The sequence below is a fragment of the Cibotium barometz genome, chromosome 35 (genome assembly GCF_041138505.1).
Source record: "Cibotium barometz isolate CiBa-2024 chromosome 35, ASM4113850v1, whole genome shotgun sequence".
NCBI classification, from domain to species: Eukaryota; Viridiplantae; Streptophyta; class Polypodiopsida; order Cyatheales; family Cibotiaceae; genus Cibotium; species Cibotium barometz.
Genome location: NC_141080.1, coordinates 38,710,571 through 38,735,284, shown reverse-complemented (window position 1 = coordinate 38,735,284; position 24,714 = coordinate 38,710,571). Strand labels below are relative to the sequence as shown.

The following is a 24,714-nucleotide window of genomic DNA, read 5'->3' as shown; positions in this document are numbered from 1 at the left end:
TCTAGCAAGTTAACACATGCCCCCTTGTGCCAAACGTCAGATGCCATAGTGGTTGGAACTCCAAATGAATATCATGTGCCATGGCACATGAAATGGCATAATAAGCTTGTCAAGCTAATCCACACCTTCGCAAGTACTGACATGGACATGCTTTCTCCATGTTCAAGATATCCATTTGGAGTTCATTCGGACCTCCAAACCAGTATTGTTGGAAATTGGATGCACTTGGTTGGCATTTTCCACGTCACCTTACATGTATTGCATGACCCAAATCCACTTAGCTAGCTGTGCAACCGGCGTCTTGCACATGCCGGCACATAAAAAGGCCATTTCATTTACCAAGAATTAAGAAGAATTTTCATTTAACAAGAATTTTTTTTTCATTTTATAATTACCAAGAATTAACAAGAATTTCAATAAAATAACACTATTGAAAGACCATGATTTGACAAGATTCAACAAACAATACCACAAATAGTAAATTGAAAAAAGTGAACAAAAACTTGGACTCATTTTTATTTGTCAAAAATTACAAAGAGCTTGAACAAGAATGCATTTGTGAGAGGCCACGCTTAGCTTAGAGATTTCCTATAATTTGAAGTGCAAGCTACAATGGGATACTATGAACGCTTTAAATTCTTTAAGCAACACCTTGCATTTTAAGGCCAATATTGTAAGACCATAGGATCTCTTTTACTATGCAAAGGAAGATAAGGAGCTCACTAGATTTTTCTTTCTCATCTCTCCTAAAGAATTGGTGATGTGAATTTTTGCATATCGTTGAGGCACCCACTGTGGATGCCTTGGTCCACCTCCAGCATACGTACTAAAATATCATTACTAGTCCCTCCCATGGTGTGATGTAACTGGCAACCAGCCTCTTTTAGGGCAAAGATCTGCATGAGGGAGGTCCTCATCATCATCATCTGCCTCTTGGTTGCTTTGTGTTCGCAGCACACTGCTCAACAGTAGAAAGAGACGAGGAAATTACCTCCTATCTACTAGTCTTGTTCTAGGATGGGTAGCATTTGGGAAAGCTAGAACCTAGACCCCTTCCCATTGTTCCCTCTGTCTACACACATTGAGTTTCCCCATTCTCTATACGCTCCGCGCACCAAAGATTGTGCACCCTCTTCATGCCTTGAGGGTTCTGCACCCTCTCCATGCATTGATTATTCTCATGTTTCTTTGGCCCTTGGTCTGTTGGAAAGGGGCAGGTCTTCTCTGAGTAAATTTTTTACCAGCTGGATCAATCTCCCCCCTAAGTGGTGAAACAGTGCTGCACTTCAAGCCAGGGGTGCTCCAAAAAGCTGCAAAACCACCCTATGGCTTCCAGAGTGACCAGTCCCCAATGACCTGCAATGCGTCCAAACTTCATAACAGGCCCAAAGCAGCCAAACCACCTATGCAAGATCTACAAAACATTCTAGAAATGTTAAAGACGCTCCAGCATGCCTCACCACCATTCATTTTTCAACCTCATCCACCCTTACCATATTTATCTGGGTGGATGATACTACATAAATCAATCAGCCTTTTACAAGCACAGCACAAAATAAGAGCAGATTCTACTCTTCCCTGGTCACATTGACAGTCTAAAATTTGGGTGCGTGAAAGAGTGTAGAACCTAACCTACCAGAAGCATCAAACCGAAGCTAGCATGTCTAATCAGTAAGTTCCATTAGTATAACTTTGCTTATACACAATACAAACTCGTCTAGGTCGGATATTAGGCATGTTATCAAAGTGGAAAAGATCTTTAGTGTCCCGCTAAAAGAACATCTCGCATTTCATTACTTAAGAAATGTACAAATAATTATGTATGCCTACATACACCTTAATTTTCACATCCAGTAGTGTCTTCTTGAGTATCGTAGCAAAGCTCATTTGGCAACCAAATTCTTGACATTGTTGTTGAGCTTATCCTCGTATGTTTGACTTGTTCAAAGTAAGCAAAAAGCATACAAAGACGCATCCAGGCAAATGTACAGACCATCTGGAAGCACCTCATGCCAAAGGATACACAGCAATGTCTAGCATAAGCTTCAAATAAAACATTGAACTTCTTACATTTGTAAAAGCAGCTTTGCCATAGAGTGCTCTGAACCAACCTGCTGAGAGCACTTAATCGATATCTACATCGATTATTGAAGGATCAGATTCATCTTTTGAAAAGTCTTGTCTCGGCTGCCAGACCACAGCCTTGCAATAATTGCACACAATCGTTTGACCGCGATTACCTATAAACCGCCTTTTACAAGATGGGCAAGCACCCTGCATCCACAAATGGATGTGTACAAGTTAGTGAGGCTTTACATGACAGACAACGTGATTTTTGGGTATTTGTGCATTACGAGAACGAATATCAGAAAAAAAAAAGATTAAAAAACACCCAAAAAAAATTTTGTAAGCACTGTAAATGAATACCAACCTCCACAATCATGTTTCTTGCAGCAGAGCTGATGAGCAATGGAGCAGCCAAAGGAAGCACCCACATGGAGAGAAGGATGATTCTAAACAACCAGCCAGATAGAAGGAACCACAAGAAGACTAACGTCTGCAGAATAGCCCATTAAGAAAGTGACTCTCTCTCTCTCTCTCTCTCTCTCTCTCTCTCTCTCTCTCACACACACACACACACACACATATTGTACATGTAGGGCCCACATAGTGCACAAACCTATTTTCTTTTGGTATTTTTCTGCTTCCATGTTTATGACCTTCAGTTTACACATGAAACATATGTAACACTTTTTAGTCTTGTAGACCCATTGGGTCTTTTCTTTACTTGCGTACAAAGAGAACATGAGTTGGGAACACGATCATAGTAGCAATGAAAGGAGTTTCATACTTTATAAAACGCGTTTCATAAACCCCTTGATTTTTAAATGGTCGAATAAAATGTCACTATCAAATAGTGACCCACGATAATCACAGAAAAAGAAAACGTACAGCACCATGTTCAAAAACGTATGCCGTGCGTCTTGGAGTACCCAGGACTGGGAATTTTTTGCATGTTTTCTGCCCCCCGGATCAGCCTCAGGCCTTGTGCACCCTGCTATTGACGTTGGTAACTTCGATTATTCCTGATTTTGAAGCAAATTTCAGATTTTGAAATTTGGAGGTTTTTCAACAAAGACTCCCTGCAGCAATGCAAGAGAGAGCAGGAAGAGTGCAAACAAGTAATCCCGAAGCGCTGGAGCTTCCCCGTCTGCGCACCTGTCACCTTCGCCATTGTCCAACTCCCTCTCTCTCTCTCGCGCTGCCCTCCATCTCCTCGCTGCCTGGTTTTGCCCTCCGCTCCCCTCCTCCGCCCTGTTGAGCCCCTGCCTTACCTGCACTTCAGCCCACCATCTGTTTCCAGCCCAGCTGGCCCACCACCCCGCCCTCGTGCTCCTCCGCCCTATTGAGCTCCCACCTTCTCTCCTTCCAGTCTGCCGCCGCCTCTTCTGTTTAGAGCCCCATCCATTCCGCCTTCCTGCCCCCATTGGTCAGCATATAAACACACACACACACACACACACACACACACACACACACACACCTGCCTGAGCCTCTTCATTGCCCTGGCCCTATCCTCTCCTTCATCAGGTGTTTTCAGCTTTCGGGATGTTTTTCTCTTCGACGAGTGTCGGCATCTTCTGGTCTTCACACCTCCAGGAGGATTCCATGGCAGCAGCTCCATCATCCCCAAACGAGGCCACCGTCCCTTGCCTTTCCTTCTCAGAAACGTACCTCCAGCTCCTAGCTTCGACAGTTGCCTCCCTGGAGGCCTCCACCTTGGTCTACAAGATTGTGGGTAGCTGCCCGGCATGTGTACAGCTCAGATTGACCCAAGCCTTATCAGCAAGCTTGGAAAGATCACTGATATTCATCCTTTGGGGCGTGCATACTACCAAGTCAAGTTTAATCCACCTACAGCATCAAACAGAGTCATGCCGCTGAGCCCCGCCTCACTGCGCACGGCCTAGGCCCTCTTTGCGAGGTGGCAGCACGGCCTCAACCTAGCGTCCAACACTCTGCCTGGCGTCTCAAGCTTTCCTCTGACAATTTACTTTCTTGGTCTGAGGAATGAATATCTTCCCCTCCTCCCAGTGATAGGTGGTGTTATCGGGAGCGTGATGGAATCCCCCCCCCCCAAAAAAAACAAAGACCGCCGCTTCGGTTCTAGGGCTGACAACAAGGATTCCCTCCCTTGTAGCTACATAGCCTCTCTGGAGTCAGTTCCTCCTGTCATATCGCTTCCTTGCCTCTCCAGGGAGCTCCTATTTTGCAGAGAGTTGAGTCCTCTGGCCTCCTTGGCCAATGCTTCATTTGCTCACAAATGGGATACCTTGCTAGAGCTTGTCCCCGAGAGGGCGCCTCTAGTGCCCCCCCCCCCCCCCCCCCCCCCCCCCCCCCCCCCAAACCAAGTTTCCAGCTCCGCTCCTCATCAAGGGGGAGGAGGAGATCCCGGCCCCAGGACTCAAAGCATCAATCCCGGCCGCTAAGGATCCCAATGTAGGGGAGTGGCAGACCGACGGTCTGAGGCAGAACCACCATCGGATTTCTAGAGCCTTCGGCACCAGTCTCGCAGGCCACAAGAGGATATGATTTTGTCAGAGAGCTGTTTACAGAGCACTTATCTCAGTAGTTGCCCAATGGTGATGGGCCCCCCTAGTACCATCAAGGAACCCGTCATTGGCCCCCCCTTTCTGGAGACCATTGCCTCGTCATGATCCCGCTCCAAGCATTCAGATTCTTGCGAGGCTCTCTGACCCTTTTTCCCTAGAGGACCCATGGAGGCAAGAGAGACATTTGAGCGCCCGGATCCTAGACAATCTCATTCAAGATTTCGAGATTTGCAGCAGGATAGGAGATTTGGTAGAGTTTGGATTTTCACACTGGTTCAACTGACCCCAAGAGCTTTAGCTGCCTTTTGGGAGGTCCTTGGCACCAAAGTACAAGATGGATTTTCATGGAGATGCGGGCTCGTGGCTTTAGCCCTACATTTGAGGACAGAATTTAATTGTACCACATTAGATCTTTCATTTCATGACGTTTTCTTTGAAAGATAATTTGGTTGAGTGACTTTCCCTTTTAATGTTATAATTTCTTGATTTATTTTTTCCTTGCATCTTGATTTGGTCAAGGGACCACAGTTACTACTAGTATAAGATTTAAGGTCATGTAAGAATTTTGTATATCCATCAATCTAACATCATGTAAAAAACTTGTTACTACTACCATTGAGAAATACACATTTTTTAACCTTTTTTATATTTAATTTTTTTAATAACGAGGTGAGCTCCTGATGCGTGACAAAAGATCTTGATCACCTCATCAAATCTCTGGAGTTTTCCAACATCTCCTGAAAGGTAGGCTGCTGTGTCATCTGCAAACTCTGAGTCCAATAGCTCCTCTTTGTACGGAGGGGGAGACGCAATCCTTGGAGCCCAATCTCCTGAGCTTAGAGAAAACTGCTCGTGACCTCGACGACGAATAGGAAAGGTAAGGTGCCAGAGGACAGCCCTGCTGGACCAAGCGAGACAGAGGGAATATGTCACCTCGGACTCCCTGAATGAAAACGTAACTGTGAGAGGCCAAGTAAAGTCTTGAAACACCACGGATCCACTCCATTCGGAACCCCATCCGGCTCATCGTGCCCTCCAGAAAAGCTCCAATCAACCCTATCATAAGCTTTCTCAAAAGTCTAGGAGTAGCACTATGAGGTCCTGCTGTCGCATCTTGGCCGAAGCTCTCACCTCCCAAAAGGCAAAGATGTTGTCCAGAATGCTCTGATCCTAAACAAAACCTGTCTAAGTGTCATGGATCAAATCAGGAAGGAAAGGCTGAAGTCTCCGGCTGATGGCCTTGGCCAAGATCTTGTAGGCGGTCCCAAGAAGGATGATGGGTCTCCACTGGCAGATCTCTAATCTATCACCACCCTCCTTACGAATCAACCCTTTGAAAGCCTCTCTGGCATGGCACCTGTGGTCCTAATCTCATTGAAGGTTGCTCAAAGGCCACCTTCCATGAGGTCCCAGTGGCAAAGAAAGAAAGAAACTAGAAGCCCATCTGCCCCGAGCATTTGCCCCTAGAAAGAGCCGTGACTGCCTCTGCCAGCTGAAACTCCCAGCGGGTGCCCGGGGGACTAGGGCCTTTGACACACTTGTTGATACCATCAATGCATATTAAAACATTTAAACATGGCCACAGCCTTAACACATATCCATCATCACTTTGCATAAAACATAAAGCTGGACAAAGCATCCACAAATGCTGAAAATGGAGCTTGCACGTGTGACACCGCATAGAGGCCGGAATGGGCCGACCCCCCCCCCCCCTTGGAGTATTTTATTACCCGAGGAGAATAATATCATGTACAAGCTTTGAGGGCCTTACTCTCCCCACGGGAGATGCCGGATTATCCCTATACAAATGCCATAACACAGCCCAACACAAGGCTACCAAGCCGGAACATAGGCTGTAGAAATGCCGAGCCAACAATATAATCCATATACCTCCGTGTGGGTACTGATTCTTCCCCAAAAAAAAAACCACGGGTCTTCATGCAATAGAGCTGGTACAGCAAGTACAACTCTCCATTCAGCCGGTACATCAGGTACAATGGTTGGTACAACAAGTACAGAAGCTGGTATAGCAAGTACAAAAGCTGGTACAGCCAATACAAGGGCTGGTACAGCATGTACAGTGGCTGGTACAGCCAGTACAAGGGCTGGTACAGCTGGTACAATGGGTGGTACAACAAGTACAGAAGCTGGTACAGCCAGTACAAGGGCTGGTACAGCAGGTATAGTGGCTGGTACAGCCAGTACAGTGGCTGGTACAGCAAGTACAGCAAGTATAAAAGCTGGTACAGCTGGTACGCTGGCTGGTACAGCAAGTACAAATGCTGGTGCAACAAGTACAATGGCTAGAAATCATAATAAATGATTAAATACCCTTGCCTTCAGTATTTCTTCGCGATGGAAGCCTCCAAAACAGTCCCCAACAGCCGGTATTCTTCATTGGGCAGCCTTCAAGAGAGAGAGAAAGAGAGTAGCCATCATTAGGGCATCCTGTAACGGTGGTAGAGGCTAGTGTGCAGCAAGAGAGCCTCCATTAATGAAGAGAGAGGGCTCCAATTTATAGATTTGGGCCTCCCATGAGCTAAAATGGCAAGAGAAGCCTACGATGACAAGTGGAGAGCCACACAATAGCTGAAGTGACAAGTGTGAGGCCACTTGTCTCACTTTGATCCACTTTCTAACAAATGTCAGGCCACTTGTCTCACTTTGGTCCACCTCCGTGCCACATGTCCCAATCTAAGAGATGGGTCCTTCCATAAACTTTATCTCTAAAAATATCCCAACTGGTAGACATTCTGTCATAGGCACTTTGCCAACTCTTGGTATCTGCTCAATTCCAGATGTAATGACGCGAACAGAATTTCCATCGGAGTCGGGCCAAAAATAGCAACTCTCCTAAATTTTAGAAGTGTGGTCCTTTGTATTCTAGAATAATCCCCCATTCCCAAAGCTTGTACTTTCCAAATATTTAAACATCCTGGAGTCCACCAGACCCCTTTCAGACTGGGAAATGTCCAGGCTGGTGACACTACAGTGAAGGGGCGGACCACCTCTCTCATGTGCCGCCAGACCCTCTCGTGCATGTCCATCACTTTTGGGGATAATGAGGCACCCGTGAGCAAAGACCGGAAAAAATTGGTGGCGATAGCTCTCACATGGGGGGAGGTCAGAAACAATAGCTCCATCCTCGCCACGCAACCTGTGAATACCATCTCTCCGCCTGTGAGGGCCTGCTATCTCAATTTTCAAAGAAGTCCCCCATGACTCTATCGCCAGCCTAGGTCCAAAAGGAAGTTGTGGCATGGTACTTGTACTCCACCCTCCTCTCCTGCATAGATCTGATCTCGGCACCAAGCTGACTCTCAATCCACGGGCTATCGAGGAAACTCTCCTGAAGATGTTAGAGAGAAGCAAGACCCCTCCTCAGACTCCTCTCCTACTCACAACCTCTGAGCTGCCTCTTGCAAAAATCTGAAGATCTCACCAAGGCCCACATCCAAGGTGTATGCGGCAGAGCCTAAGATTAAATCCAGTCCCACTCATATCTGCAAATCTCGGGAACGTCTATCGGGAACGTCTATAAGGCTGTCCGGAATCCTAGTACTCACGTGCCTATCTTGCCTCCAGGGGTCCTCTAAGGATAGGATAGCCAGAGCATGATCAGAAAAAGTAGTGCCCGCCAAAATGCCGATCATGCTCCCACAGCCCCAAGCCCACTCATCCACATAAAACTTGTCAAGTCGCGAGAGGTTGGGGCCAAAGCTCCTCCTATCAAACCGTCAAAAGCACAAGCTCTTGCGGCTACGCCCAAACTCTGGGAGATGCCAAGGGTCCTATCCCCTAAGTGCTAGGATCAACTCCTCCCATGTAGAGTATTGGGACTGTAGCCGTGCCTCCTAGTCTATCCTCTCGTAACTATTTGGTCCTCCGAGCTCTTTTTCACATGATGAAACTCTTGCCGGACACATGGACAAGTTGGTGGACACATGGGAACAGGGTTCTTAAAGCTGGCACAAGAAAAAGCACCAGTCTTGGTCAAAAAGCAAGAAAAAGTAAAAAGTCAATTTTGTTGACCAAGAGCTAAGGGCATCATTCGAAAGAGGACATCAAACTAGATCAAAAAGCTACAAGCCGCTTTCCCAAAAAAAGAAGCCCTAGAGCCAAAAAGCAAGGTCCTGAAGCTACAAAAGCGTAAATCAAGCGCTTGGCTATATTTGACTATTAATAAAATATTCAAAAGAGAAAAAGCAAAAAGCAAGGACCCCTTTCAAGTATATAAGAAGTTTGTATTCCTCTCGATGATGAGCAACTTTTTGAAGAACAACTCTTTATGGATCAACCTCGTGGAAAAGAATTTGAGGAGAGCCACCTTGAGAGATTCACCTTATGAAGAGCAAGAGCTTCATCATCATCTTCCTCTCCACCCTACATGCAGAGCCGCCGCTGCTTCAGAACCACCGCCGACCGAGCCGTCACCGCCACCACCCAAGAGCCACTTGTGCCGGGTGAGACGCCGCCGCCGTCTGCCAGCTGCCCATATCATTCTGCAGTGCCACCTTGCATTCAAGAAGCTTCCTGTAGGTTTACTTGAAGATTGGGTATTGAGTTCACTTAGATTTGGACATGGAACATATAGCTTGGGCATGGAACTTGGACATAAACGTGGAACTTGGACATATAGCTTGGACGTGGAACTTGGACATATAGCTTGGACATGGAACTTGGACTTGGACTTGGACTTGGATCTCAACTTGGATTTTGTTGGATTATATATCATCTCCAAAGGGTCCTGTGCATCATTTTCATGCTTCTATTGGCCATTTATGAGGCCCTGGATATGCATATTTGTTTAGGCAGCTGTCGGCCTGCTATAGCTGGCCGCCCAGCTCTCATGAGGAGGATATAAGGTTGGCTCCCCTTTCCCCTCATTTTATCTCATTCTTTTGCTTCCTCTTGAGGTCATTAGCAGCTACTTCTGCTTCTTATCATTGTACAACACCTACGGGCTTCCCACATGCTCAGTTTTCAGCAATAAACATCAGTTTCCAGCATTTACAGGTCTTGTACCTGGGCCTACATCTGTATTTTCTATTTGCTTCACTTTCTTTCATGGTATCAAAGAAAAACTATGACCTGTGAATAGAAGAGAGCTGCGTTTTCTGTTTTGGAGCAGAGGCTTTGATAGTTTGTTGCGTTTTCCGCAGATTTCAGCGTGGAAGCAAAGATTGCTGATTGGATTGCTGAAGCCCTCTTCTAGGTGTTGAGGACACGGATACAGGGATCTACAGCTTGGAGAGATCTTCCTCCTTCCTCTCCTTTCAATTTCCCACCCTCCCTCCCTTTATTCTTGCTGTGCACAGCCTGAGAGGAGGTTTTGCTGATTTTTTCAGCCCCTTTCTTAAGAGAAGGATTCTTGTCAGAGGACACGGCTTCAAGAGGTTTCTCTACTGCTGATCCTTCTCCTGTTGATATTCTAGCACCATCACAACCTGGATCACCTGCTCCCGCTCCACAGGTGGAGCCTATTCCCAATCTTTCTTCTCTAAGTTTCTCTCATCCAGGTCTTGCTTCCACCCCTACCCATATACCATCCTACAATCCTTCCCAAGTCAATGACTCCATGAAGCTTACAGCAACCAACTATCATACTTGGTCTTTCTACACTCACTTGTTGCTGGAAGGAGCCGGTGTGTGGATGGCTATCTCGACACCTCACGTGGTGGACCCTGCTTTGAGAAGCATATTGGATGCTCAGGCTCGTCTTATCATCATCCATTGCATGACTCCATCTATACAGGCACAGTTCGTCTCTACCCGGAGTAATGCTCATCAGATGTGGACAGAGATCTAGAGGAGGTATGGGAGAGTTTCGACAGTGAAGATTGCCAAATTGGAGTCAGATCTGGAGAAGCTTACAATCAATGAGTCAAATAACTTGATTGAGAAGATTGGAGAGTTCACCCGTATCAAGCTACAGATTGAGGAGTACGGGAGCACCATCAACAATCCCATCCATAAACTTCTTGGTTAATTGCCTGCTTCCTTTGATTCTTTCAGGGATAATATTTATTTCCATAACTCACGACTTCCTCGGATCCTCTCCCCCTTTTGAGGAAGTCGTGAGTTATCTCCCCAACAAGTGCATGCTTCACGGAAAAGGTAAGTCGGAGCCTGCTTTTGTTGCCTCTGACAAGGGCAAAGGCAAAGTGGAAAACGGAACTCCAACAACAACAACAACAAAAACAAGCAAGGGTAAACAGGATTCTAAGGAATCCAAGGACAAAAGCAATGAATGTGATTACTGTGGCAAGTCAGGTCATACTAACGCTCAGTACTTTGCTCGTCGTGATGATTCTCAAGTGGCCAACACCAAGTATAAAGCCCAAGATGCTTCTAAAGCATCTGACAAGGACAACACCAAAGATAAAGGCAAAGTTCAGAGGAGGGATCTGCCAAAGTTGCATACATGGCAGTCAGATTCATCCACTTCTTCATAGGATTCACTCCTCGTGATCACAGATATGACTTCTCCTGAAGAGGTAAATGACACACCTAACGCGGTGGAATGGGTTGGTGATAGTGGTGCTTGTGCCCATATGACCAATCAGGCCCACCAAACTCTCTCTTCGTCAGTTCGCATCGGCGACAACTCTTCGCTTCCCATCACCGGTGTTGGTAATGTTTCTTTGGGTTCCTCTGCCACCTTACATGATGTTCTACATGTACCACGGATTTCCAAAAATGTGTTTTCAATATACAAAGCTTCTCAGAAGGGACTTGGTGTGTACTTTGAAGTCATCAAAGTAATCGATAGGATGACTCTCTCGGTTGTTGCCAATGGAGTCCATGATGGGGGTCTCTAAAAGATCACCATTTTTTCTTCCCGGATCCCTCACATTGATTCACATATTCATCAACTTTTCTCCCCCTTGATGGCTTTGGTTTCTAAGGCAGATACTTCTCTGTGGCATTCTCGCTTCGGTCATGTACCCATTGCTACCTTACAGATGTTCCATTCTAAGCAAGCAGGTTGTCAACGGACTACCTCAACTCAGGTCTCTCTCACACATCTGCTCATCCTGCATGATGGGCAAGCATCATCGAGATGCATTTCCAGAAGAGGCCACTCATCGAGCAGCCCGAAGGCTAGAGCTTATACATGTAGATCTTGCAAGACCTATGGAGGTTGAGTCTCTTGGAGGGGTTTGATATTTTCTTCTTGTGGATGATTTCACTCGCAAAGTCTGGGTATGTTTTCTAGCTCGCAAGTCAAATGCTTTTGCCAATTTCAAGACATGGATCGCGATGGTGGAAAATCAGTCTGGGGCTAGAGTTTCAATCCTCCGAACTGATAATGGTGGCGAGTTTGTACTATTTGATGACTTCCTTGCTTCGAAGGGCATTCACCGACAGACTACAGTTCCATACACTCCTCAGCAGAATGGAGTTGTGGAACGAAAGAATCGGACCGTCAAATCATACCAGGAAGATTATCAAATTGACATCATACCAGGAAGTTCGACGAATGGTTTGCACCGGTGCTTAGCCCATTGCATGTTTCGACAAATAAAGCCGTGGAATCTGTGTGGACCAAAGCTGAAACAGAACCCTTTTTGAAGCATTAAGACTTTATGCTAGCAAAGCACCGGTGTTGGTTATTCTAGACCTTTTTGTGGTTGAACATGATGAGATTGCATTGGAGCAGTCTTGAACCAAGCGGGCCATGTTGTGGCCTATGAATGTCAAGGACAACAAAGTAGCAGATGTGCTATCACAGAGACCCATGACTTATGCAATTTCTATGGGTTACTGTATAGATTTCACTTTGATGAAGGATCCTTACGCTACTAAAGAGGATTTCAAAGATGTTTTTGAACAGATTGCAGAATAGAGATTTGGTGACTTTTTTTCATGTCATCAAGTAGGGCTTTCTTATGACTCAAACCCCGGTTGTGTGACACAAGGAATTGAGGCCAAGGTAATGAAAGAGTGCCATGCTCCTTTCTACATGGGACATAGAGACACCTTGACTACACTTCAAGCTTTGGAGAGCTATTTCTGTAAAGCTTTTATAGCTTTATTAACATGATTAAGACTTGATTAATGAACATAACACAAATACTACAGGAAAAGACTAAGTGCTTGCATTGAGACAGGGGCCTTTCTTAAATAGAGGCCGAAAAGGTACAACTAAAGAGGCACATCCCTGTGAAGGGGTGTGGCTCTTGAATCAATGGTTATGTCCTTAGGACTTAGGGGTGTGTTGTAACGCGCGGAAGCTCTGGGTAGTCTTCTTTCAGCCCTAAACACTCTTGGAAAACCTTCTGATGCAAAAACGCACCATCTGATGCAAAAACGCAGGTAGAGAGAGAGTAGAGAGAGAGAGTGAGAAGTGCTGGAAATTCAATATATACTATGGTACAAAAAGGTACATATCTGTACAGCCATGGGCTGCCTTCATAAAAAGGTTATTAACCCTAAAATCTGTCCCCTATGGGACCTCCTATGATCCAATCCCCTAGTGGGAGAGAATGATTAATTCTATGAGCAAGGGGGGCTATTTATAGCCCCTTGGAATAAATGATGAACTGGCCGACTGCTGGTCGGCCAGTTACATGTTCATTAAAGCCCCTTTAATCCAGCCGACTGGATGTGCTTTTTGTCCTTGATGCGCTTGCTGCTGCCACACTTTCCTGGCATTGCTGACGTCAGCCGACATGCTTTCTGGTACAGCCGACAGCTCCTATACTCAGCCGACTGTACCCTGGTTCTTCTCCACATCCAAACTGGCCACTTGTGCTCCAATCCCTGGCTCTGTTTGGTTCTGCTCTTTATCTGGCTGCCTCTTCTGGATCTAGCCCTGAGAATGTCCATGGCATCTGTGATGCACATGACATCCCCCTCTGCTAAACTTGATGACGGGAATCCAACCTACTCTTGGATGATTGTCATCATCCCAATCCTGTTCCGAAGTCCCTCTGTCATAATCCATCCCTGGCAAACCTTTTTCTCTGAAAATCCGATCTGTTCTCCAAACCACTCTGTCTCTGATGAAGATCTATGCATCTGGTCTTCCTCTAGTCCACAATCCATTCCTGCCCTGGCTCTGAACACCGTCTTGGTCTTCGTTCCTGGAACTGAGTCTGGCACTCTCACATCACCCTTGGAGGATCAACCTCCCTTGGGACCGTTCCCTTAGAACCTATCTGGCTCACGGAACTGCCATCCCCATCTGGCACTGTGGAACACCACCAACAAACCTCCTGGGAGTTCTTCCCGATCTGTGTTCCCGCCTTGGGCTTCGAATCTGTGTACTTTCCTGTACCTTGGACCTGTACACCATCATCTGGGACTGAATCAGTGTTTAGCCTTGCTGAGCCTGATGCTCTGATACCAATGTAACGCGCGTTGCGGAAGCGTGTTCATGATTAACGCTAAGCAAAGAAGATAACGCTAATCTTATGTTTCGCAAAGACACAAAAGAGAAGGAGAGAGAGACCTAATCTACTGTATATTGCCAAAACATGCTATATATACAATGATTGTGAGTGAGAGACGGTGTGGAGCACGCGAACAAACAGAAGCAAAACGTGTGGAGGCAAGGAGCAAAACGATGGAGCTCAAATTATGAAGATAAGTTTGTTACAAAACTTAGGGCATATAATAACCCTAACTGGTGCCCGTTTCACATAACGGTAAGTTGGGCGCCTTATTGGGCGCGGGGAAAAAACCTCACTTAAAGTGAGTAAAAAGTGCCCGGCCGGTCCTAATACATTGGCCACTGCCCATAATAATGTCAGGACATTATTTCTAACACCCCCCTGCAGTGCCAATGTGGGTACAAGGCATGATGTCAATCACCAAAAGGAAGTAAGCCTAAAGCTTTTCGGAAAGCTTCAAACTTTTCTCGAGGTAAAGCTTTGGTGAAAATGTCTGCAACATTGTCATGTGTTGGACAATAGATCATGCTGATCTCCCCTGCATGAAGTCTTTCTCTGACATAATGATAATGTATCTCTATGTGTTTCGTTTGTGCATGAAACACAGGATTCCGTGCTACTGCAATAGCACTCTGACTGTCAGTGAGAATCGGAGTAGGCTCCTCCAATAAAGGATGAAGATCTGCCAAGAGTCTGCGTAGCCAAACACATTCCACTGTCGTTGTGAAAGCTGCCCTGTACTCAGCCTCACAAGACGAGGTAGCTACTGTAGATTGTTTCTTGCTCAACCATGAAATGCATGAGTGTCCCAAAAAGAAACAATTACCACTGGTAGACTGCCTTGTGTCGAAGTCACCAGCCCAATCTGAATCACTGTATGCATGTAAATGCAAGTCACCCCCCCTGGGAAACATCAAGCCATAAGACTTGGTGCCTTGCAAGTAACGAAACACACGCTTTACAGCTTGCCAATGAAGCATCCGTGGGCTGTGCATATATCTGCTCACCTGGGATACTGCATACTGAATATCCGGTCTGGTGTTACACAAGTAAATCAGGCACCCAACAACCTGACAATAGAGAATAGCATCAAAAGATTCACTGCCATCATGTACTGTAAGTTTCAGCCCTGGTTCCATAGGAGTGGAAATAGGCTTACAATCTTGAAATTTGAATCTTTCCAACAGTCTCTGTACATACTTCGACTGTAACATAAAGATACCCTTCTCACTTTGTATGAACTGTATGCCCAAGTAATAGTGCAACATACCCATATCTGACATCTCAAAAGCAGATTTGAGTTCGGACTTAAAATCTGAAATTTTATCCGCATCAGTACCTGTGAGCAACATATCATCTACATAAAGAATGATTATCAAAATATCCCCCCCATCTCTCTTGATGTAGAGGGTGCTTTCAGTTGGACTGTTGGTGAACCCCTGGCTAGTCAAAAATGCATCAATCTTTGCATACCAGGCACGCGGTGCTTGTTTTAAGCCATACAAAGCTTTCCTCAACTTGCACACCTTGTGCTCTTGACCAGACATAGCAAAACCAAGTGGTTGTATCACATAAATCTCTTCCTCAAGATCACCATTCAAAAAGGCTGTTTTTATGTCCAACTGATGTACAAACCAGCCATAATGTGCAGCCATAGCAACAACAACACGGATGGTGGTCATCCGAGAAGTGGGGGCAAAAGTTTCTTCATAATCTATGCCCTTTTTCTGAGCATAGCCCTTAGCAACCAGCCTTGCTTTGTACCTGTCAATGGTACCATCTGGTTTGCGTTTAACCTTATAAACCCACTTTGTACCAATTGCCTTCTTGCCAGGAGGCAAATCCACCAAATCCCATGTATGATTCTTAACAATAGAATCCAATTCAGCTTGCATGGCCTGCATCCAATGCTGATTTTCACTTGCATCTTCAAAACTCTCAGGTTCCTCTTCATCCATAAGAGAACTCACCCAAGCTGACTCTGAAAAGTGAGAGCTTTCAGCCTCACGTGTACTCCTACGTGTCCTACCTGGTAATGGAGCAGCAAGTCTACTCTCTTGAAGAGTCTGTATAGCCCAACGAGGAATGGTTCTAGCTTCTTGCAAAGCTGTCCTCTCTTGTACAACAATATCCTCTTCTGCTTGCTGTATGTCAGGTTCAGCCTGGGGCTGATTTAAAGCATCAAACACACGAGGTGGTGGCTGCAAATTCTGAAATTCAGCCGGTATATCAGCTGTGGTTCCTATGCCAATGGGTATCAACCCTTCAAATACATCAAAAGACTCCTGAGGTTGCTGAAATTTAAATTCAGCAATGGGTTGTGCTGAATTCTCTGCAAAAACAACATCTCTGCTCACAAAAATCCTCCGTGTGACAGGATTATAGAGACGGTACCCTTTACTTTGACTGCTGTAGCCAACAAATATGCACTTTATGGCTTTATCATCAAGCTTCCCACGAAGCTCCTGTGGTACATGTGCATAAGCCAAGCAACCAAACACACGAAAATAATCAACACTAGGTTTCCGATCAAACCAAGCTTCATAGGGTGTAACAGATTTGAGTGCCTTTGTAGGGCACCTGTTCAACACATGAGTGGCACACATAAGAGCTTCCACCCAAAACTTATGTGGCAATCCCTTTGCTTTCAGCATACACCTGGCCATCTCCATGAGTGACCTATTCTTTCGTTCGGCGACACCATTCTGCTGAGGTGTATATGGTGTAGTACACTGGTGTACTATGCCCTTCTCTAAACAAAAAGCATCAAATACTTTAGATAAGTATTCCCCCCCTCTGTCAGTTCTGAGAGTCTGCACTTTTTGTCCTGTTGCATTTTCAACCATGTTGACATAATGTCGGAAATGCATAAAGACATCAGATTTGTTCTTCAAAGCATACACCCAGGCATATCTGGAAAAGTCATCAATAAAAGTAACAAAATACCAATGACCTCCCAAGGATTGTGTCCTCATTGGACCACATACATCACTGTGAATGAGCTGCAATTTGCGGACAGCTCTAACAACTCTATCCTTTTTGAAAGCCTGACGATGCATCTTTCCCAAAATACATCCCTCACACACATGTCTGGGAGGAGTCTCTAAATTAGGTAGGGCATCTACCATTTTCAGCTTCTGAAGTGCCATGAGACTGCCATAATTTACATGCCCAAACCTGGCATGCCACAACTCTGCATCCTGCATAGCAGATGTAAAGGTAGAAACAACACATGCACTGTGCCTCTCATAAGGATCAAGACGGTACAAACCGCGACATAAGGTCCCTGTAGCAACCAAAGCAAAATCACTTTCCCTGTCACGGACCATACATTTAGTATCCTCAAAGGAAACAACCAGCCCTCTCTTTGCAAAAGAAGACACTGAGATAAGATTCTTCTTTATCCCAGGCACATACAATACATCCTGAAGGAGAAATTCTGAGCCATTAATGGCTGTAAGCATAATATCCCCTGTGCCCTGAACTGGATAAGAAGCATTATTTGCACACGTAACCTTTCTGCCACATGAAGAAGGTACCATCTTGCCAAACAAATCCTTTCTGGACGTGATGTGCCTTGAGGCACCACTGTCAAAGAACCATACATCACCACTTTCACTCACACTGAGTGAATGAACCTCATTTGAGGGATCATAGCTGCAAGTGAAGAAGCACCAATCCTCTTCCACAAGATTGACTGTGGCATCATCTTTCTTGTTATCCACATCTGAAGAGTCTTCAACTGAATTACCAGACTCTTTCTTCTTTTCCTTGGCTATCCTCTTATGACATTCATGAATATAGTGACCTGGCTTCTTGCAGTAATGGCACTTACCCTTCTTTTTAGGTTTCTGTGCATCATCCTTCTCTTTACTAGATGGCTGTCCTGATTCTGACTTAGGCTTATATGCACCAGATTTTCCTTTGCCCTTGTTCTTGGCAAATAATGCTTGCTCACCACCTCTTTGCATGACATTTTTCCGAGTCTGCTCTTCCTGCAGCAAAAGTCCAACCAAATCCTGAAAGGATAGAGGGACTGGATTACCCCTCATGGACAAGTGAAGAGATGTATGAAAACCCAAATAAGAGCTCGGTAAGGAGTTAAGTGTAGTGGTGACCATCTCAGCATCAGAAATGATTTCATCAATATTCAAGAGCTGTTCTCTCAAATCCTGAATCTTCGTAAGATGATCCTGCATAGAATCACCCTCATCCATGCACAAGTGTGATAGTTCCCGCTTCAAAAAGGCAACTCTAGCCTCATTGCGAGCCTGATACATGTGCTCCAAAGTATCCCATGCAGCCTGAGATGTCCTGCATGAACGGATATGCGGAATAATGGACCTCTTAACTGAAAGTGCAATCAAAGAGAGTGCCTGAGCATCCCTGGAATCCCACCTAGTTTGTTCCTGTGTAGGTGCCTGAGGAGCTGGTAGTACAACCTGCTGCCTGCCATGTTGTGGAGGGGTAGCTGGGGCCACATGCATAGGCCTTGCCTCAGCTCCACTTACATAATTCCACAAATTCTTTGCAACTAGCAGATTCCTGATCATAAAGCTCCACAGGGAATAGTTGGTTCCATCCAACTTATCTTCCTGGGCTAAAAACCCAAACACATCAGCGGTGTTCTGTGCCATGAGAGCAAACTGTAACCTGCAAAAGAGACTGACTGCACAAGAGTCCACAAATATTGCTGGAGACTGTCTGTTTCACACAAATAGACAGCACAGCAACAAAAGCCCCAAATTTCTGGTGGCTCAAATTTCTCTGATTCCCACAAAAACCTGTGGGAGCTGTCACAGATTGTGCAGCAACATAAAAACAGCAAAAGCCCCAAATTTCGGACTTGATTTGCTGACAAAATTCACAGTTAAGCTCCAAAATACAACAGGTAGACTCACCCGAGTTGCTGCTGCAGATTGCTGAGTACGAACTGATGCAGAAGACGGTACAATGCTGTACGGAAGGCTGTACGGACAGCAAACAGCAACCAGCAGGTGCTGTACAGAACTGTACGGACAGAAAACAGCAGATAGAGCTGTACGACAGCTGTACGGCTGCTGTACGATCAGAAAACAGCAGCAAAACTGGTCGTACAGACCTGTACGAACAAAAAAACAGCAACCAGCAGCCACACGTGCTGCACAGATGCTGTACGGCCTGTAGAAAAACGACCAGCACTGCTTTTTGCACCAGAACAGTGCCCGAGACACACAGAAAGCGGTCGCCCAGGTCTGTAGAAGGAGGGCGACTTGTTTTTCAGCACCAGAAGCAGGCGACCAGCACAATAGAGGTGTTTCTTCGCGACGAAAGTGCTTCACCAGCAGTAGGGAAGGCGCGAGCAGGAACAACAACCTGGCTCTGATACCAATTGTGAGTGAGAGACGGTGTGGAGCACGCGAACAAACAGAAGCAAAACGTGTGGAGGCAAGGAGCAAAACGATGGAGCTCAAATTATGAAGATAAGTTTATTACAAAACTTAGGGCATATAATAACCCTAACTGGTGCCCGTTTCACATAACGGTAAGTTGGGCGCCTTATTGGGCGCGGGGAAAAAACCTCACTTAAAGTGAGTAAAAAGTGCCCGGCCGGTCCTAATACATTGGCCACTGCCCATAATAATGTCAGGACATTATTTCTAACAATGATCTTGCTGATTCACAGCTTCATGATGCATACCAAAGATCCTTGCAACCCTCTACTTGCAATCGAACAAGAGAAGCTCCTGTTGATCCACCACTGTGTCCTTGCTGCCTTGCAGACTCTGACAAATGGATCCTCTTGATCTTTGAATGATGATTCTAATGAATGCCTAATGATCCTATTTATAGGAAAAAGGAATGAATTCGTAATCAAGTCGGTTTTGCCTATTTTTCCCACAAAACATTGTCCAAACAGTCATATTTTGTGTCCAAACTATGCCCAAAAGGTGTCCCAACCATTGGGCTATGTCTTGGGCACTTTCGGGAGCTTGTAGGGCTGCAAAATCTGCTCTAAATCTGCCCCTAAATCTACCCATATATTTGCTAATGAGAATATACATGTCTATGAGCATTGGCATGAACGGGTGCACATGACATCCCCTTTTGCTAAGCTTGGAGCACTGGGGTAATCCATACACCTTTGCTCCATTTTCCTTCTGGTCCAATTGAAGATTGCACTTCATATCCATCGGCTCAATCCCCAAGTTCTCTAACTTGGTCTTCAAGTTCTCTGGCTTGGTCTTTAGATCTTTTGAAATTGTCGAGATGACCTCATCCTTCTCCAAATAGGATTTGGAGAGATCCACCTCCTTGGGAACTATTGGGTTGACCTCATCCTCCTCCAAATAGGATTTGGAAAGATCCACTTGCGCGAGCTCTGGTTCTGGTTTTGGTTTGGCTTCTGGCTCTAGCTTTGGCTTTGGTTCTGGTTCTGGCATGTGCATCCCGGGTAATGGCACCTCCTCGGAAACACCTCTTTCTGTGATCACGTCTCCCGAGAACTCTTGTCTTAGAAGCTCTCTTTTCGTTGGGTAAACGCTCTCGGTCATGGGCTGCTTTACAACCCTAGGTGATTCCTTCTTGGCCTTTGTTGATGCTGCCATGAATTTTGCCCATGTCTCCTTGAGTTGTGTCCATCTTTGCTCGTATAGAAGTGGGTCTTGACGCATCTCTTCTTGAAGCTTTTCTATGAGTTGTTGCCTAAACCTGGCCCCACCGATGATTTGTTCATACTGAGCATAGCGTTCTTCTTCCCTTTTGTATCGTTCATCTTCCTGTCTTCGACGACTCTGCAAAGACGTGAGAAAGTCATCGTCCATTGCCTCTAAACTCATGATATTATTTTGCTGTTTTTCCTGTTGTAATCAGCCCAAAAACCCTAACTTTAGAGTTCTACATGCTTTCTAAACTCCCTAGGATCATGCTAGGCTGAAAACTAGACTTTCTAGCACTATACTATGCTGAAAATGAGCAAAAAGTTGATGCAAAAATGCAGATTTAACGCAAAAATGCAAACCCTAATCTTGCTCGTAAACCCTAAAACGCAAACCCTAATTTCAGAAACCCTAATTCAGCATGCACCAAATATAAACTAAGAACTGTCCTAGGATGACCTAAGCTCTGATACCAATGTAATGCGCGGAAGCTCTGGGTAGTCTTCTTTCAGCCCTAAACACTCTTGGAAAACCTTCTGATGCAAAAACGCACCATCTGATGCAAAAACGCAGGTAGAGAGAGAGTAGAGAGAGAGAGTGAGAAGTGCTGGAAATTCAGTATATACTATGGTACAAAAAGGTACATATCTGTACAGCCATGGGCTGCCTTCATAAAAAGGTTATTAACCCTAAAATCTGTCCCCTATGGGACCTCCTATGATCCAATCCCCTAGTGGGAGAGAATGATTAATTCTATGAGCAAGGGGGGCTATTTATAGCCCCTTGGAATAAATGATGAACTGGCCGACTGCTGGTCGGCCAGTTACATGTTCATTAAAGCCCCTTTAATCCAGCCGACTGGATGTGCTTTTTGTCCTTGATGCGCCTGCTGCTGCCACACTTTCCTGGCATTGCTGACGTCAGCCGACATGCTTTCTGGTACAGCCGACAGCTCCTATACTCAGCCGACTGTACCCTGGTTCTTCTCCACATCCAAACTGGCCACTTGTGCTCCAATCCCTGGCTCTGTTTGGTTCTGATCTTTATCTGGCTGCCTCTTCTGGATCTAGCCCTGAGAATGTCCATGGCATCTGTGATGCACATGACATGTGTCTTTAATGAATAGGCATGTCCTTTGATAGTGACCCATGTGCAAGGGTGTGACCCTTCACAGGTGTCTTTACACTTAATGAGAGATTAAGGAGTAATTAGGAAGAGATTAAGAGAGTTAGTCACGATCGTGACATTCCCTCCCACTTAAAATAAGACTCCGACTTAGAAGAGATGGTTGTCTTTGAAAGAATTCCCGAATAAGTTTTGGATATTTCTGTAAGTCTTCATCACTTTGCCAAGTACACTCAGAATCATCAAGATCTCTCCATTTAACCAAAAATACTGTAGTGAGTTTATGTCGTGTTTCTTTCTATCTGACATCAAGAATTGTCTCTGGAATTAATAGTGTGTGTTCATCTTCGATTTCTGGAACATAATCCAAAACATCTAAAACTGGAAAATCACCGTCCACAAACTTCTTGAGCCAAGAAATATGGAAAGTTGGATGAATTCTACCCCAAGAAGACGGTAATTCCAACTTATAACTGGGAGATGAGTTCTTCTTAATAATACGAAAGGGTCCATAATATCTTGGGCGAAGCTTTGGAAAGATTGATTTCACTGTCTTGTATCGATGAGAGGCAATATATAATAATACCAAGTCTCCTTCTTGAAATTCAATGTGACGACGATGCTTATTAGCTGTGCGCTGATATTGCTCTTGTACGTTGACCATCTTCTCCTTAATCTGTAACAGAATATCTTGCATCTCTTGAATGAGTTGGTCTGCTAAAGACACTTTATGTTGAAGAACAAAGTTGGCAGGAACAAGGGGAGTATGGCCATAAGCTACTTGAAAAGGTGTCATTCCAATAGCTGAATGATAAGAATTATTATAAGCAAATTCCACCAAAGGTAAATATTCTTCCCATGAAGCTAATCCGGACTGAACATAATGATGTAGCATTTCTTCCAGAATCTGATTAACTCGTTCCATTTGTCCATCTGTCTGTGGATGATAAGCAGAGTTAAATATAAATTTGTACCAAGAGACTTGAATATCGAAGTCCAAAAATGTCCTGTAAATTTTGGATCTCCATCAGAAACTATAGATTTTGGCAACCCATGAAGTTTGAAGATATACTTTATGAACAGTATTGCAATATCCGAAGCCTAGGTTGCTTTCTTGCACGGAATGAAATGTTTCATCTTAGAAAATCTGTCAACCACCACAAGAATCTGTGTATTGCCTTTAGAAGAACGTAGCAATAAAGTGATAAAATCCAAACTAATACTTTCCCAGCGTTCATTGGAAACTAGAAGCGGCTGGAACTTGTCTGCTATCTTTCATACGTTGGCACGAAAGACATGCTATGACAAACTTAATAACATCTTGCTTCATTTGAGGCTAATAGTATGTAGCCGTCAAAAGACGATATGTCTTGTTGATGCCTGGGTGTGCAACATAAGTGACCTCGTAATATTCTTTCACCAAGACTCTTCGAACATGAGTATCATGAGGTACACAAATACGATCCTGATAATATAATAAACCATCCACTAATGTATATGCTCCATAAATCTTCAATTCGGAAGGAGTTGCATTCTGAGAATTGAGAATTCGAAATGCATTTCTAAAATCACAATCCTTTGAATAACGATCCTTGAAACTTTGAGGTATATCCATTTCAACTGTAGAAATAGCCAAGACCGAAGCTGGCGGCATACGATTGAGGACATCCACAACCACATTGGTAAGACCAAGAACATACTCAATTGTCATATGGAAATTGGCTAAGAATTCGACCCAACGCTCTTGCCTAGCATTCATAACTGGCTGCGTGAATATATATTTCAAAGAATGATGATCTGTTTTCACCACTGAATCCGCACCAAGGAGAGAATGTTTCCATGCACGATAGGCATGAACAATAGCCAAAAATTCCTTGTCATATACTAGGTATCTTACTTGAATCGCAGAGTGCTTATGATTGTCAAATGCAATAACACGTCCTTGTTGCATCAAAACGGCACCAGTGGCAATATCGGAAGCATCCGTATAAACATCAAAAGGGAGAGTAGGGTCAAGAATAGCCATGACAGGAGTTGTGGTCAAAGCTATCTTTAATCTTTCAAAAGCTTGTGTTGCGACTTCAGTCCACTGGAATGCAAAAGCGAACTTTAAAGTTCTATGAGAGGAGCAGCTATTTCTGAAAATCGAAAAAATCTGTGTGATAGAAGTTGGCAAGTCCCAAGAAAGAACGAACATCATGGATATTTATGGGAGTTGGTCAATTGACAATAACCTGTATTTTCTTCGGATCCACAAAAATACCATATGCTGAAACAACATGTCCAAGGTACTCCAAGGATGTCTTGAAGAATTCACTTTTGCCTGGATTAATGTAAAGAGCATTGTCGGAAGACGATCTTAAGATGTGCCTTGTGTTCTTCCATATTACGACTGAACACCAGGATGTCGTCAAGATAGATAATAAGAAACTTGTCCAGAAAAGGACGAAAAAGATCATTCATCAGACTCATAAATGTTGCAGGGGCATTGGTTAACCCAAATGGCATGACCAGGTACTCGTAATGACCATATTTTGTGCGAAAAGTTGTCTTATAGTCATCATGCGAAAAGTTGTCTTATATTCATCACCTTCGCGAATGCGAATCTGATGATATCCAAACTTAAGATCAATTTTGGAGAAGACCTTTGCATGGAGCAATTGATCAAAAAATTCATCAATGCGTGGAAGAGGGTACTTATTCTTGATAGTCAACTTATTAAGAGCACGATAGTCAATGCAAAGGCGCATGGACTTATCCTTCTTTTTCACTAAAAGTATTGGAGCTCCAAAAGGACTTTTGCTTGGTCGAATATGTTCTTTCTCCAAAAGTTCAGTAAGTTGTCGCTATATCTCTTGAGATTCCGTAAAAGAAACTCAATATGGAGCACGAGTAGGTGGAGCACTGCCAGAAGGAGATCAATAGCATGGTCGACTGGTC

The 24,714-nt window shown here is 44.6% G+C and overlaps 1 protein-coding gene across 1 annotated transcript in view; it reads right to left on the bottom strand.

The window, feature by feature from the left end:
- Positions 1–1,771: 1,771 nt before the first annotated feature.
- LOC147618419 (uncharacterized) overlaps positions 1,772–24,714 on the bottom strand; it is a 41,294-nt gene continuing 18,351 nt past the window's right edge. Inside the window, exons 3-4 of the mRNA XM_086774856.1 lie at positions 2,432–2,557; positions 1,772–2,274 (exon numbers count right to left, since the gene is read on the bottom strand). Of these exons, the coding sequence (XP_086630982.1) occupies positions 2,125–2,274; positions 2,432–2,557 (276 nt within the window). The 3' untranslated portion in view covers positions 1,772–2,124. The remainder of the gene's footprint in view (positions 2,275–2,431; positions 2,558–24,714) is intronic.